This window comes from Monodelphis domestica, chromosome 1 (assembly GCF_027887165.1).
Source record: "Monodelphis domestica isolate mMonDom1 chromosome 1, mMonDom1.pri, whole genome shotgun sequence".
NCBI lineage: Eukaryota > Metazoa > Chordata > Mammalia > Didelphimorphia > Didelphidae > Monodelphis > Monodelphis domestica.
Window position 1 is genome coordinate 93,481,672 of NC_077227.1, and position 16,247 is coordinate 93,497,918.

Here is a 16,247-nt window from a genome sequence, read left to right on the forward strand (position 1 = left end):
TAGTTTCTTTGTTGGCTTTTCTAACTTTTATTGAACCCCTTAAACGGACAAATTGGAGAAGCTATATGTCACTTTTTATTAAGTAGAAATACATCATTAAGAACTCAACACAATTTGAAAGGCCAAAAACAAAGAATGTGTCCTGCCATTAAAATATGAGATTGTATTCTTGACTTTGTGGCCACTCTTTTCTTTTTAATGCATTAGAAGAAAATAATTGAGGGTTTTGAGATTTTTGTTTCTGTTTTTTTTTTCTCAGTTATTTCAGGTTTCATGTCAGAATTATCTCCTATTAGAGCAGAACTTCTTGGGTTCCTAACCCATGCCCTTTTGGGAGATAGCTTGGCTGCTGAATATCTTATATTGCATCTCATCTCCACTGTGTAAGTTCTTGAAATTCTAATAGAGGGGAATATTTAAGGGACTTGAGAGAAGGAAAATGTCTTCTGAGATAATGTATATTTTAAATTAGATTTGGGGGAGCAAGATGAATATAGTTTAAGCCAAATCTGGCATTTTTTAAATATGAAAATTCTTATACTAATGAAGAACATCACTGTGTCTTAAAGTCTTAGAAACACTGCTTTGGCCACTCATTGGTTAAGTAACTTGCCTAGGGTCACACTGCCAGTATATTTCAAGACAGATTTAAACACAGGTCTTCCTGATTCCTCTATCAGTCTGTCTCACAATTTGGGGCTGTGCTATTTAAAATTTTCAAGCTCAAGATCGAATACAGAAACTGGCTGGAATTGAGTAAAATTGGAGAATTAGCTATTTCTTCATATATATTTCTACATTTGTCCTATTATTTCAGCAATAGTGCTAAGTCATTAAAATGCAGTTTTTTAAACATCAACAAAATTGTTAGTTAATGTTTTTGATAATTTTTGGTTTTGTTTTTTCAGGTACACCAGGAGAGATGTTCTTCCTCTAGGAAAATTCACAGTTAACTTGAGTGGTTGCCCTCGAAATAGTACCTTCACAGAACACATATATCAAATTATTCAACAACTTGTTCCAGCAGTAAGATCAATATAAATATACTTCACAAATATGTACATAAATTTAGAAAGTTCGTGCTTTGCATTATGTTCTACTCCATACCAGTATTTTAAGATCCACTAATGATCACAACCGTAGTTCGTCCAAAGTGTATTATCTCATATCTCTTGCATGAACTAAAAACTGAATTTAGTAGTTGACCACTTAAATATGAGATTGAGAATATAAGCTTGGGAGGTGGACAAGAAGTAATAAAAATATTTCATTTCGGGTGCTAGAAATTTTTTGTTACATTAGGACAATTTAAAATGTTTGGATGTGCAGACATTTAGCGGGGTGTCATCATTTGCTAGTTAAGACAGTAGAGGGATTAAAATGCTAAATTTACAGGAGACCTGGATTTTAGGTCTATCATTAATTAACTAACTGTGTTACTTTGGGCAAGCCAAACTCCTTTTCTAGACCTCATCCATAAAATGAGTGTAGACTAGATAATCTGAGGTCCATTCCAACTCCTAGGATGCTTCATTTTATCTGTATGGTTATAATATGCTATTTTCTTATTTATAGTAAACAGGTGACTAATTATAATAGTAAATTTTGCTACACCAAAAGATCCATAGTCTCATTGGTAGCTTTTTCACCAGTGTAGATAGCAGCTTATTCATGACCTCACTGTATGCCATTTTTGTCCATGTTTTTCTTCTGGATCTTGAATTTGATTTTTTTGACTGTCTAGAATTTCTTCATTTGTATATCAGGTGTAAAATGTCTAAATCAGGTGTCCCATTCATTATTTTCTATCATGAGAACAAATTGCCTTAAAAAGTTTATTCTGTTTCACTTTGATAGTTGCATTCATCCAGAGTAGTCAGGATGGCTCGGTGGAAGGAGCATTGGCTTTGGAGTCAGAACCAGGGTTAGATACCTCAGAGACTTAACACTTTGGTAAATTTGGGCTAATTTTTACTCATTAATTAAGCCTCTCTGGAGGTATTGAACCCCCTTTCCAACAGAAGATCACAATGTCAAAGACAGTATTTTGGCCATTAACTGGTGAAGTGCAGCTCATAAGATTATTGTGGTACCAGGAGGCAGAGGAAGAAATAGAGTGCCATGGAAGTTGGGGGAAAGAATTAAAAAAAAAATCAAAATGTGGTTAGCAAGGATTTCATTCCTGTAGCGGAGGACACAGTAGTATTCAGCTAGGTGGAGAGTGTTTCTATGCACTGCCTGAATGCAATTTGTAGACATGCTTGGAGTCTTTGTAGGTTTTGCCATTTCATTTTATTTATTTACTTGTTTGTTTATTTGCACAGGTTGTGCATATAGCGGCTTTGAAATTAAGGTCTTAAATTGAAGTCTCCATTTTAGCATTTATTTGTGAAAGAAACGTTTTTACTTTGACATGTAAAACAAGAGAGACTAACTCATGGTTACCTATAGGAGTAATTAAAACTTAACAGATAACCTTTGTTGTGTGTGTAGCTCATTATACAAACAACTTTTTTTTATTCATTGGCAAAAACTGTCCTCCAAGTTAATCCTTAACTCAATTTCAAATAAAGTAGTGTATATATTATTTAGGTCTTGACTATATGTGCTTTATTTTTTTTTTTAACCTTACCTTCTGTCTTAGTATCAGTTCTAAGACAGAAGAGTGGCAAGGGCTAGTCAGTTAAGGTTAAGTGACTTGCTCAAGGTCACCCAAGAAATTATACATGTGCTTCCAACATCCAAAAAAACTTCTCCAGTGTGACCGAACCATAGTATCAAGCTCTTTTTAGTTAGAATCATTATACCAAACTATCCATTAGAAACAGTATATTGAATCTTGATTACAAATTGTCTAGAAACTGGCAGATTCTTTTCTTAGTAAACTTTTTCTTTTTTTCCAAGTCTTTTCGTCTGCAGATGACAATAGAGAATATGAACCTCTTGAAATTAATTCCTCACAAGGATTACACAGCCAATCGCTTAGTCAGTGGAATTTTGCAGCTGTCTAATAATACTTCCCTTGTGATAGATGAGACTCTTCTTGAGCAAGGACAGCTTGACACCCCAGGTAAGCACTTGTACATGGCCCCTACATTGCTGGGATGTGGTTACAGCTAGTTTTAATAATTCTCTTGAATCTCCTATGGAGGGGAAAATCCACCATAGAAGCCTTTCAAGATAAAAACTTGACCATATACATTTTAAAACATCTTTTGTAGATATTGTACTTTGTGTACTGGGGAGAAAAGGGGAGAAGAGATAGTTTGCAGTTGAGTTGTTGGTAGTAGCCTAAAGCAGTTCATGATGGAACATTTACACTGAGTTAAATGTGATTCCAATAGTTTTTAATGAAAAAGTCTAGGAAACTTTGCTTTTCATTGGTGTGGTTACTCCCTCTAGCAATTCAGATCACATAGATCTTTCTGAGGAAGGAGTGGGTTTCCACACAGCATTTTCGGGTCTTTAGGCCTCTTATCATTGAATAATTTACTGGATCTTCTCTATTCCCATGTATTTTTCCAGTTACATGCTTCTCTTCTAATTTTAGCTACATTAGTTTTGTTTGTGCAAAAACTTTATTATTTTGCTTTACAAATTGACTTTATCTTCTGTGATCTCCTCTTCTGTTTTGGTCCTGAACTCTTTTCTCATAGTTGCAAAGAAAACATGTTCTTTGTTTTTTCCTAATTTTTTTTATGATGTCACCCTTTACATCTTAAGTCAATATATGTGCTTGATACATGACTTAGTATATATATTGTGTGAGTTGTTGGTCTGACCCTACTTTCTGCCAGGCTGCTTTCCAGTTTTCCCAGCAGTTTTTTTAGAAAACTAGGTTCCGACCAAATTTTAACTTTAAACACTGTAGGCTACTATTGGGTTTTTTTTTTCTCTGTTATGTCCTTAATCTGTTCCACTGATTAGCCTTTACTTTTTAGTCAGTCATTTTGATGATTAGTGCTTTGAAGTATACTTTGAAATATGGAACTATTAATCTCTCCTTCCTTCTCACTTTTTTTGGTTCATTTCCTTTGAGAATCTCAACATTTTGTTCTCCAGATGAATTGTTATTTTTTTTCCCCTAGCTCTTAAAGTAATTTTTTGTTAATTTGGCATGGAATTGAATAAACTAATTTAGGTAGTTTTGTTATTTCTTATATTAATGCCATCTATCCATGAATTCATATTTATCCAATTATTTAGATTTCTTTTTTCCATACAGTGCTATATATACATATAGTCGGTATTAGACTCCTAAATATTTTATGCATTCTGTAATTATTTCAAGTGGAATTGTTTTATTGCTATAGCTAACATTTTTGGCATTGTAAAAGTCGGGATAATGGATATCGTTGATATATCTTCGATCTTAATAGAAAGGCCTCTAATTTTGTTTTTGTTTTTTTTAAATGACATTTCCAGATTCTCTTGTTGGATGTCTGGATCTTTGATGTCAGTCAACATTAATTTTTCTTCCTTCATTAAACAGTGCAGTAAAATTTTTCTATCTTCTAATCGATATTAATGAAATTAGTTTGCACAGGTAATTAAATTAAATAACTAAAAAAAATTCTTCTCTTTTATTAGGAGTCCATAATGTAACAGCATTAGGCAACCTAATTACTTGGCAGAAGGTGGATTATGACTTTAGTTACCACCAGATGGAATTCCCCTGCAATATTAATGTACTTATTACTTCAGAGGGCAGATCACTCCTACCGGTATGTTGAGGAATTTTTGAATGGAGGGAAATTGTACTAATAAGTGTGTGAATGAAAAATACTTTTTTCTTAATTTCTTTTTTCTATTTCTTGACATTCATTTTCTTTCCAAAATATAATTAAAATAGTCATTGTTGATTATATAGGCAGTAGAATAATTTTAAGTAGACAAATACTGGTTTATGTCACTTTACAATGATTATTACATACACTTTCATTTAACATATATATAGAAATTCTTTTAAGAACTTTAAAACTATCTCTTACACTTGCCAAACATAAGAAAAAGAAAGCTGCTTTCAACATAAGGCAGAATTTTAGGTATTTTAAAGAGTTGTTGGCAGCCTCTTTCATATGACTTTCACTCAAATTTGCCTCAGTGTGTTAATTGCTTGTTTTGTCTCTTATAATATGGTTTGACTAATGAAGTTGCTTTTTAGATAAACCATTATTTTTATGATCTCCCTGAGAAATGTTCAATATTATTAGATAAGTCATGAAAGTCTCAGCTTTCACATAGCATTTCATGTAGTCCTTTTTTAAAAATTAAAGCCAAATCAAAGCTTTGGATAAACTAAGGAAATTGGAGTTAGGAAATATTAGGTCAGTTCCTTGAGAGATTTTGTGGACCAAAAAAACAACCAATTTAATAAGAGTTCTAAAGTTGTTGGACTAATTTTGAATCCTTTTGTTCAGGGAAAAGAACTGGACTCAAGATTCTAATTTCTAAAAAAGCACATAAAATGGTTGTGAAACGTCATATTGTTGCTTCTGCTCTTGAATTGACTTTCTTGTGAATTTCTAGTGCTTCTGCTGTGTTTTTCCCAGGGAGCAGCACTCTGGTTTCTAGGCTAGGAAGCACCTCCTTAATATGGATGTTCACTTGTAAAAGAGATGTGGAAGGAAGATAATAAATGGAACATTTACATAGAACGTGTGAAAATTAAGCTAGATCATATTGAGAAAATGAGAAGGCAACAGATAGAAAACTGAATGGATGTGCCACTGCCTGATTTTTACTGATGACAAGGAGACTGTCATGTCTGGACTCATCTTAGAAATTAAGACCGAGGGCAGCTGGGTAGCTCAGTGGATTGAGAGCCAGGCCTAGAGATGGGAAGTCCTAGGTTTAAATCTGGCCTCAGACACTTCCCAGCTTTGTGACCTTGGGCAAGTCACTTGACCCCCATTGCCTAGCCCTTACCACTCTTCTGCCTTGGAGCCAATCCACAGTATTGACTCCAAGACGGAAGGTAAGGGTGAAAAAGAAAATGCTGAATCCAAGCTCCCTCATTGATCAGAAGACAGAAGCCCAACTAAGAGTGAAACCAGGTTCTCTGTCTCCCTGTCTGATACCTTTTCCATGAGATACACTGAACAGTGTTCAGGGAGGGAAAACCTGTGTTTGCAGCAATACGCCTTTGGGGAAGTGCTAACATAAACGTCTACTGGGATCTTGGCGTAAAATTTCTGTCAGTGTGTGCACCAGTGTACATAAACTGCATGGGGCCAGGAAGGAAGGGTCCCTTCCCCCTCTGCCACACAGATGACCCCCAGGGGGCGCTGTGGAGAGGATGCAGAGCCCAGAAGTCCAGGCCAGGCCCCAGGGCCTTCTGCTACCAGGGGGCAGGCTGGCTCCTCGGGCACACACAGATGGAGTTAAACAAGGTGAGGCTGCCTCCTATGGCCAAGGAACCTTTTTATTCTCCTGGTGACTTGATGTGGCCCAGAATCGTGGAAGCCCATCTGTGCAAAACCTGTTTTGAAAATTCCTTCTTCAAAACATACCCTGGGACAGCTCTGAGGGATTCAGTGGATTGAGAGCCAAGCCTAGAAGCAGGAGGTCCTGGGTTCAAATTTGGCCTCAGACACTTCTAGCTGTGTGACCCTGGGCAAGTCACATTGACTCTGAGGCAGAAGAGAAGGGCTTAAAAACACCCCCAGCTACCTTGTTTCCCCTCAGTTTATCTTATTCTGCCTTTAGTCACTTTTCCTGTGATTATGATTCAACTGCTTCATTCTTGTAAATTGACTGATTTTTCTAGGAGTGTGTTTCCCTTCAACAAGTTAGCCGCCGCCCCGTCACCAGAAACATTCCGACGCTCTGGACCGTCTGTGCTTGTTTAGAAACTTGGAAATGATCGTCTTTTGCTTCTCTTCGTAGTCAGACTGCCAGGTCCACTTGCAGCCACAGATCATTCCGCCAAATATGGAGGAATACATGAGCAGCCTCCTCGGCGCCGTCCTCCCTTCGGTCCTGAACAAATTCCGCGTCTACCTGACTCTGCTGCGATTGTTGGACTACAGCATCTCCGACGAGGTCACCAAGGTACGTGCCGCAAGGGGAGGTGGCCATGTTGGGGGTGCGGAGGGGGGGGAGGGGGCAGAGCGAGGAGGGTGGCCATGCTGGGAGTAGGGGGGGGGGAGACTGAGCGAGGAGGGGGCGGCCAGCCTGGAGACGCTTCCGCGGCAGAACCAGAGCTTCGTATCCATTCTAAGGCCGGAGGGAAGGGTTAAAAAGAGACGGTGGTCAGGCATAGGCGATGAGGAGATGCTCAAATCTGCAACGATTCCTTTCCCCGGCGGTGCCTTCGCTCCTCACATTGGGGCTGTCATCGTCTTCACGCAGGCGGTTGAGGATGACTTTGTGGAGATGCGCAAGAGTGACCCGCAGAGCATCACGGCCGACGACCTCCATCGACTGCTCGTCGTAGCCAGGTAACTCGGGACGATCGGGGCGTCTCCTAGTTCTTCAAAATAGCTTCGTGCTCACGAAGCCAGTAACGGGCACTTGAGATCCTGGCTCACGTTTGAGGGTGACACCCCAAGTGAAATGGAGTTTGAATGTGATGTTTAGGAAGAGCTTGTCCAGGCGTGTGGCGACGAGAGGGCCGTGTTTCCCGGGTGGGCCACGAAGGTTTTCAGGCCAGCTTTTCTTGACTCCATAGCAGGCCTTGGGCAAGTCTCATCCCTCCATTAGAGTTCCTTCTCGGTGCGGGCGTCCTATAGCGCGCCGAGGCCCGTTTATCAGTGCACTCAAGTTCCTCTTTGTGTCTGACGCAGGTTCTTGTCTCTCAGTGCTGGGCAGACGACGCTGTCGAGAGAGAGGTGGCTACGCGCCAAGCAGCTGGAGGCCTTACGAAAAACCAGGCTTCAACAACAGAAATGTGTTAACGGAAATGAACTTTAACATTTTTTCCCTTTCTTTTCCTTTAGTTTAACAGATTATGAAAAGTAATGTGCAAACTGCAACAAGATTATTGTAATTTTGAAATATCATTTATATCATATTGTTTTGTAGATTATTTGTATCAAAACAAATGACACTTTTCCTTGAAATCCAAATCATGCCTGAAAACTGAAGTTTATATGGTGTTCAGTAAGGCCGCCTTTTAAACTTACTGATTTTATGAAGCTTTTCAAGTTTTTTTTTTTTTGTAATTAAACTGGTAACTGTGCAAATTATTTGATAATAAAGATTTAATATTGATAGTAGTGCTGTGCTGATTATACTCTCAGGGCTTTCCATGGAGGGTGCATCAAGAAAATGGAATAGATTTTTCACTGTTTGAAGTCTTATGAACTATTATTGTACTCTTTTTACTTGCAGCTACTTGGTCAAGATAAGTCATTCCAAATCTAGCTTTTTCTTACTGTCTTAAACAGAATGATCAAGTTTGCTTAGGCTGAGAAAACTGACATTCAAAAGAATTGCATTATATTACAAGTGTGCACACACTATATTTAAAGATAGCAAAACTAAATTGGAGAATATTCCTCATTTACCCTGGTAGTTAATTTTGATATAACTTAATTTGCACATGAGACAAAATTTATATTAGGGGACTTAATTTGACAAGGCAAAGCTTATTTTAAAAGTCTTACTATTGTTTTGTTTTACTCTCTGAAGAAGAAAGAGTAAATATATTTGACAACATAATAAAAGCTCTTCCAACTTTCCCAGCTCCTTGACACCCTAATGCAGTTATAGACACAGGCCATTTCTTGGCTCAGAAAACTTCTAAAGCTTCCAGGGAAAAATAAAAAAATTCCTGTTGTCTTTCATCACCTGGTACCCTTAATTAGCTTTGTAGTTTGCTATTTTTCAGAAGCAGCCTCTTGCATGACCCTTCTTGCCTCCACCTTCATCTAAACCTTCGCTCATGACATTTCCTACATGACCCGTTCTCTCTGGGCTAGCTGGCAAGGAGTCCACGTCATCCCGGAAAGCTGTCACCTTATTCTAATCCACTGCATCTTTTCATTGGGCTGGAATTGATGACCTTATTTTACAAAATTGTAATCCCAAATGGTGTTGAACTTCCTCATGGGATTCATTCTTTGCAATAATCAGACATGACTATACTTATAACATTTTGTGTTTAAAGTTCTTTGTCTGACATTACTGAACCCCAGGAGAATGTGCTTGTAGCGGTATGGATGACATGAAGTATCATAAGAAGGCTAGGAAGGCAGAGAGAAGCTAGGGAGAGCTTGAATGGTAGTTTACTAACAGCCAGACTGGAAAAGGGAGACCGGAGAGTCATCCTGGCTGGTGTGATAGAGACATGAAGAGAGTGAGGTTTTGCAGGTTTTTCACTGGTCAGTATTTGTGATGTGGGGAATTTCAACACAGCACAGGTAGAATTGCTACCACTTGGCAGTGGATTGAAAGGGGAGAAAGAAGAAAGATGAAAATGATATTTTTTGAGTCTAGATGATTGGGATACCATTGACAAATGATTAGTGGAGAGCAGCATAAAGTTTGAGGCTCTGGAAAAAAAGCTGGGGTCAGAAGATGGGAGTCAGCTGCCTTTGTCAAGGACACTTGGAAATGCCAAGAGAAAAGTTTAGGATGCACGGATAGGAGGGTTTCTGTGTCTAAAAGTAACAGAAGTCAGAAAATGAGCACAGAAAAAGTACTGGGGTGACATCATTGGAGACAACAATGAAGAGATTTCAGTAAACATAGCTTGAATGTCAAATAATAGAGAACACACACACACACAGTGTTGAATGTAAGCTTTTATCTTCTTCCTTGTTCCAAGGAGTCAGTCTTCCTCATTTCAGAAATTCATTTACAAATGCAAAATAGGTATTTTACATTTTGGTCAAGTTTATCTGATTGTTAAAAAAGTTGGCAAATAATAATCAAAGCAAGTAGGCCTTAAAACATTTTTATGGTAGGGAGCAGCTGGGTAGCTCAGTGGATTGAGAGCCAGGCCTAGAGACAGGAGGTCCTAGGTTCAAATCTGGCCTCAGACACTTCCCAGCTGTGTGACCCTGGGCAACTTACTTAACCCCCATTGCCTAGCCCTTACCACTCTTCTGCCTTGGAACACAGTATTAAATCCAAGACGGAAGGTAAGGGTTTAAAAAACAAAAACATTCTATGGTCAGTTATCTTGCAGGACTGAGAAAATATTCTTCATCTAAGAAATTATTTCCATCAGCCCTTCAGTGATCCAGAATAATATATTATTGGATATTCACAGGACATTTGACTTGGAGGAGTCTCATGCATTTTTAAGCTACTAAGGCCTACTGGGAGAAATTTGGCCACCCTATAAGAAAAAAATGAAGCACTGGGGTTCAAATATCTGGGTTTCAAAAGTGAGAGATGACCACTTGTTTTTAGAGATCTTGAATTTTTAAATAGTTTTTGTAAATGTTATAAAAATACTGAATACCATGATGAAAGGAATATGATAAGGGAAGGAAAGGGACAAAGTCTAAACCCATATGCCTCTTAAATCTGAAACATCAGGAAGTTAATTTGGAATTAAAATTTTTTTTATTAAAATATTTCTCATATATATCCCTTTGCATTAAAATACAACGGTGTTTTATTTTAAATATACAATGACAAGATTTTATTGACACGAAAAAACACCCACATCACTAGGAAAACATGAATAAATAACAAAAGAGAAAGTTTCAACAGACAATCTGATCAGCTGATAATCACTTCAACACCAAAGGAAGCCTCTTGAGCCACTACACTACAATCATGACACGTGTATCATGTGCAATCGGCTCACAGGACATACGAAAACACGGAGGCACTGGTTTTACATGGTGAGGATAATAGCTCAAAGTTCTAGTTGGAGTGGTCTTGAAGCTGGCTACCTTTTTTCTACAGCAGCTTACATAAAAATGTGGGCAAGTCCTCATTAGAAACAAGTTTCATTTCTATTCATACTTAAAGATCCTAATATCCATAACCAGTGCACACAAAGTTTTCATTACATTCCTCAAAGCACTTTTGAAGGAACTTGGGGGTATCCAGGCAATGAATGGTCACACAATCTGAATATATTCAGATTTATTCTAACAACTAAGCTTTAAGTGCTCCTAAACTGCATATGCAAATGCGGGGGCAGCAATATATTCTGATTTTTCTTTTCAGGTGGATAATCAGGTCAAATGGTACCTGGTTCCTAACTACAGTATCCTCAAATGAGCTCTTTATAGGAAGATGGCTGTTTAGATAGACAAAATCACAAACAATCATTGGGTTTTTTTGCATCACAAACATTTTCCCACATTCAACTCAGTCTTAAAACTCCTGGAACTATCCAATTATCTTGCAAAAATACTACCTAATACAGAAATGAGAGTACAGCCTCTTAGAATCAATGGAACACACACAACTAAAACAAGGATTAAAATACTCTACTCTCCCAGGTAAACATAATATACAGATAAAACACTATTTTTAGCTGGGGATAAACAATTAGTAAATTTGTCCAGATTCATTCTTTTAGTGGAAGCACTTTCCAGATTGTTTCTCCAAATTATGGATTCTGGAATTAAAATTAATAGCTTGTTTGTTAGTACCAGTGTATAAAAACTACCTGCTGAGGTCAAGATATTCTAGGGTAAATATCATCTCATTGCTCTTAGAAATTCTGAATCCTGCTCAGAAAGTCTCAAAACCATTCTCCCAAAATACGGAATTGGTAGTTTTGATGCCCAAACTCAGGCAGTACAAGTTACAACGAGATTTTGGTATCAACTAATTTTCTTTAAGAGTATATACAAGCCATTGAAGAACTACTTGTGGCTAGCTAGATCTGAATTATTCTAGTCTGACACTGGGTAAACATGTCTTTCAGTTCATTTTGTGCTACCTCATTAACTGCCTCAGCTTCTGCTGGACTCTTTTGGACTTTTGCGACGGCAAAGTTTATCCCGTGGGTCAGCCCAGCTTGGGTAATATTAGCCACCTGCACCATGGAGCTTCGGATCTTTGCAAAAGGGGACACTGCTCTGCTGCCGTTGCTTTCTGCAGGGGAAGGTGTTGGGTTAGTTCCTGCCTCAAATTCAAGTATGCTCGATGCAGACCCCGGAGTCTTCTGAGTTGTAGCAAAATGAGGAGGGTCGACTGACAACAAATGTGGTGCCGTGGTGTCCGATGGGACATCGAGCTTAGAGGGCCGAGGAGGAATCTCCTGCGTTACTTCTGATTTGGCTTCTTTGTTCTTATGCTCCTCGCTGAGAGACTCGGAGCCTTCCTCAGCAGCCTGCGGAGAAGCCGGCTCCATCTCTAACGGCCGCGTTGTTTTACTTTGAGCGTCTTGTACAAACCTGTGGCAATAAGCATCTATTGGCTTCTCAAAGTCAACCAACACATTGTCAGCAGAAGGACTCTTCTTCATTGGCGAGGGCAGCCCTCTCCCCAGACCGCTGCCGTGGGCTACGACGATCTCAGAAGGAACGCGAATGGTGATGTCGGTGCTGCTTATAGACTGAGACCGACTGCCTAATCTGGGAGCCGAAGCGATAATGCCACAACTGGGAAGAACGTAGTCCACCGGCCCCACGTCTTCTAAAGAACTAACTCGTTGCCTGTCCTCTTCAGACTTGGAATTGGTAAGGTACTCATCGGAATGGAACGAGTCATCTGAAGAGATCTCCTCATCAGACTGTATCTGACCTTTACTATCCATCACACCGGGGTTTTCCATAGTTTCAAGACTACTGTCTGATTTCCAAAGATTCACCGTTAAGTTTGGTTTTAAAAAGTTGACTTTCACTTCAGGTTTTGTGAAGCTCCCTAGCTTGCGTAGGTTGCCAATATTGACATTGGATTTAGTTTGTTTTACTTTTTGATTTAGAGAAGAGAATTTGCTGATCAAAAAATTCTTTCCTTGAGCTAAAGATCCTTGGTTTTGAGTTCTAATCCCAATGATGTCTTCATGAGGTTTACTACTCTTCCTAGAAATTGGAGGGAAAAAAAGTTAAGAATTTCTACATGAAATCCCATTAGGACAATGAATCTGTTTCATTTCAAAGACTGCTAAAAAGCTACCTAAAATGCCCAGTACAGACAGTTGAACTCTGGTCAAGTTATTTTATTATTATTCGATCTTAAAACTTTCAAAAGGTTTCAAGGATGAAACAAACAAAGTAATGAACACTGAAAAAGTAAGCTACTCTTGTTGGCATCATCATGTTACTGAATATAACCATAGCAACTGTGATGAGAGGGGGAAAGAAGAGAAAAAAATGTTATAAAAGTGGAAAGGCAAAGATTATTAGATTATTTTTATTGAAATACTACTTAGAGCACCAACCAGGATTAAGATGTCTACAAAAACTTTTCAGTACTTATATCTGATGCCAACAAATTAGAAACATCAACTAGATCTAATCCTTGAAGTAGATTATTGTCTTTAGAATAATTTTGATGAAAAATATTCCACCTTTAATTTTCCAAATCTCATCCTATAAAAACTTGAATATTTTGCAAAATCTTAATTGGGGTTCTAAGACAAAATTTAACTGAAATAGATATTTCCTTAAGGGTATTACATATGGAAAATAAGATATATCTATAAAACTACAAATAGCAATATTGAGAGGAGAGAAAAAATAAGTCTTCATTCCATTTATTTTGCTTTGAATTTTTTTTGTCCAGAAAGTATTCCATACCTACCAGGTCCCAGACTAGCTAGCCTAGCCCTGCTCAAAGCCAAGAATCAATATTTCTTTTCTTCTTTAAAGGCCTGAGAAATGCCTATTTTAAAAATATGTCACTTTTTTTTTTAATAATCCCAAAAGGTGGGGAAGAAAATAAACTCACCTCTCAAGTTTTTTCTCTATGATGGGTACATCTAAACCCATAGCTTGCTTGGTGATCTGTAGCATCTCTGCAATGCACTGAAGTGTATCTGAAACCCAATTTGAAGTCTGTCATCCTCCAAAATGTAGCCAATCTGACCCCAAATGCAATCTGATGCTACCTAATCAGCCTATTATTACTTGGGGGGTGGGGGTGGTGGACAACTTTAATCCCACTAAAAAAAAATGCCTTCAATCCCAAAAAAACAGTAACAACTATATAAAGTGTCCCAAATGTCTTGGTGCAGCTTTAATCACTTAAATCTCTACCCCATCTTTACCCTCCCTTCATCCTTAGTGCTATAAGGTTAATGGACATGTAGAGAATCACTTGATATACCCCAAAAGGAATAATTTTGTTCCAACACTGTATTGAATGAGAGATTTTCTGCAGTTACATATTCTACTGCAAGGTCAAATTGAGAATTTCCATCACAGACTACATCAATATAATCCATGTCCTACTAAAAATTGTATCCTGCCTCGGGATGAACCATCAGCTCAGGCAGTCCCCACGCTGGGAATGAAGATACAATTTTAAAGTCTCAAAATGTTTACTTCTCTTCCAGACTGTATGACTAGGGTACATCTGGGAGGCTGTGAGCCACAGTATAACAGACTTCATCATAAAACTACCTTTTATCATTATTACCTTTGCCATCCTCTTCTGGGTTTCGCATCACAGCTCGGAGGGTATGAAAATAACCACCTGTTTCTTTATATTTATAGTGTAACCTCATGCAGGAAAACTTTGGTTTCCCAAAAAGAGTGGGTTCAGGACCTAGAAACACCAAATGAATAGCATAAATATTGTATAAGTTACTTTTAAGATAGTACAAACCCTGAAATTATTTTCACCAATTATGCATTTAGAATACTTTTCAGTCAGTCTTAGTCAAACACCTGCGCTTATGCACTAGTGCTAAAAAGAGAAACAAAAGCCATTTCCTGCTCAAGAAACTCACAGTCTAATGGGAGAGGCAAAAAGCAAACAAAATGTATAAATGATTTACCTATAGAACTGCTTTTGATTCAAATAGAAGAGCTGGCATAGATTCTAATAAAAATTATTAGGATTACTTGGATAGGTAGGGGAGAGAGAGAAAAGGGGCCCTGAGCTAGCTTTTCCACGTGGCCCCTCCACAGAGTGCCAGAGACAGAGAACTTCCCACATAACCCTTTGTATGACCTCTTGGCTCCCCGGCTCCTCCTAGCTATCTGGGTCAAGTTCTGGTTGACGCCAGGCAAGCAGGCAGTCGACAGGACATGATGTCACTTGTGTGACCCCTGAAAGGGGGAGAAGGGAAGGGAAGGGAAATTTTCTTCACACAGGATGAACAGGAAATAACATGTGGGAAAACTACAATTAAGAGGGCTTAGGAATGGCTTCTGGTAGGCAAAGGGGAAGAAATCCAGAAGGCCAGTAAGCAGAGATGAAGGAGAGCATTCCGAGTACAGAAGCCACCAGAGAGCACAGACAGAGGCAAGAAATAAGCGTCCTTTTCAGGGCCATCAGACTGGACCGAGGCTGTGTTCCAGAGGATGCTGGGAAGCTGGGGGGCCTGGTGAGATTCAGAAGGTCTCTGAGTGCCGTCGAGGATTCGGTAGTCAGTCGTGGGTGCCATGATGAGGAACAGAGAGGATGAACTAGAGAACCTCAAGGCAGGTGATTACAACGGTCCAGGCATAGGAAGATGCCGGCCTACCCCAGGCTGAGGACGTGCCAGAAGAGATGCTGCAAAGGCAAAGTCAAGCCTTAGGAATGAAGTGCACTTGGGAACGAGAGGGAGCAAGGAGGCCAGAATGTCTCTTGGCTGGAGTGCCTGCCCTCTACAATAATGGAGAAAGCATGTGGACAGAGAGACTTCAGGGGAAGGACAATCTTGAGTTCTGCTTTGGACAGGGTGAATTTAAAACGCCCACTGGACATCTAGTCAAAGACTGAAAGGGATCTGAAGATTTTGGAGAGCGGCAGAATGTAGGGCAGGGAATGTAGATTTTAGAATCAATCATAAAGACGGTAATCTAATCCATGGTAGAGCTGATGAGATCACCAAAGAAAGCAGCATAAGGGGAGAAGGGGCCCCAGGACAGACACCTAGGGGACATGTAGGGTTCGAGAGTGTGAAATGGACTGAGAGACAGCACGAAGACTGGTAGGAATTGAACCAGGAGAGAGGAACATTCTAAAATCTTAGAGAGAAGTGTCAAAGACAAGAAGGCTGCAGAGGGATCAAGATGAATGAAGACAGAAAAGGCCACTGGATTTGACAGTCACGCATCCCTGGTTTCTTTTTAGGAGTCAGAAAGTGGATTTGTAAAGGGAAGAGAAGAGAGTAAGGAAAGTGGAGTCATCAAGTGCAGATGGCCTTTATGAGGAATGTAAAAGGGCAGGAG

General features: G+C 39.0%; 2 protein-coding genes across 4 annotated transcripts in view; one reads left to right on the plus strand and one right to left on the minus strand.

Annotated features, from left to right (window-relative positions):
- The window catches only part of MCMBP (minichromosome maintenance complex binding protein), a 31,121-nt gene extending 22,902 nt beyond the window's left edge, over positions 1–8,219 (plus strand). The window contains exons 10-16 of the mRNA XM_007478906.3: positions 260–383; positions 909–1,026; positions 2,905–3,070; positions 4,591–4,724; positions 6,889–7,053; positions 7,354–7,442; positions 7,788–8,219. Coding sequence (XP_007478968.1) covers positions 260–383; positions 909–1,026; positions 2,905–3,070; positions 4,591–4,724; positions 6,889–7,053; positions 7,354–7,442; positions 7,788–7,914 — 923 coding nt within the window. The 3' untranslated portion in view covers positions 7,915–8,219. The remainder of the gene's footprint in view (positions 1–259; positions 384–908; positions 1,027–2,904; positions 3,071–4,590; positions 4,725–6,888; positions 7,054–7,353; positions 7,443–7,787) is intronic.
- A 2,280-nt stretch (positions 8,220–10,499) lies between these two features.
- Positions 10,500–16,247, minus strand: part of INPP5F (inositol polyphosphate-5-phosphatase F) — a 100,070-nt gene continuing 94,322 nt past the window's right edge. For all 3 annotated transcript variants that reach the window (XM_007478907.2, XM_001376725.4, XM_056803393.1), the window contains 3 exons: positions 14,503–14,631; positions 13,813–13,900; positions 10,500–12,944 (listed from right to left, as the gene is read on the minus strand). In XM_007478907.2, coding sequence (XP_007478969.1) covers positions 11,795–12,944; positions 13,813–13,900; positions 14,503–14,631 — 1,367 coding nt within the window. In that variant the 3' untranslated portion in view covers positions 10,500–11,794. The remainder of the gene's footprint in view (positions 12,945–13,812; positions 13,901–14,502; positions 14,632–16,247) is intronic.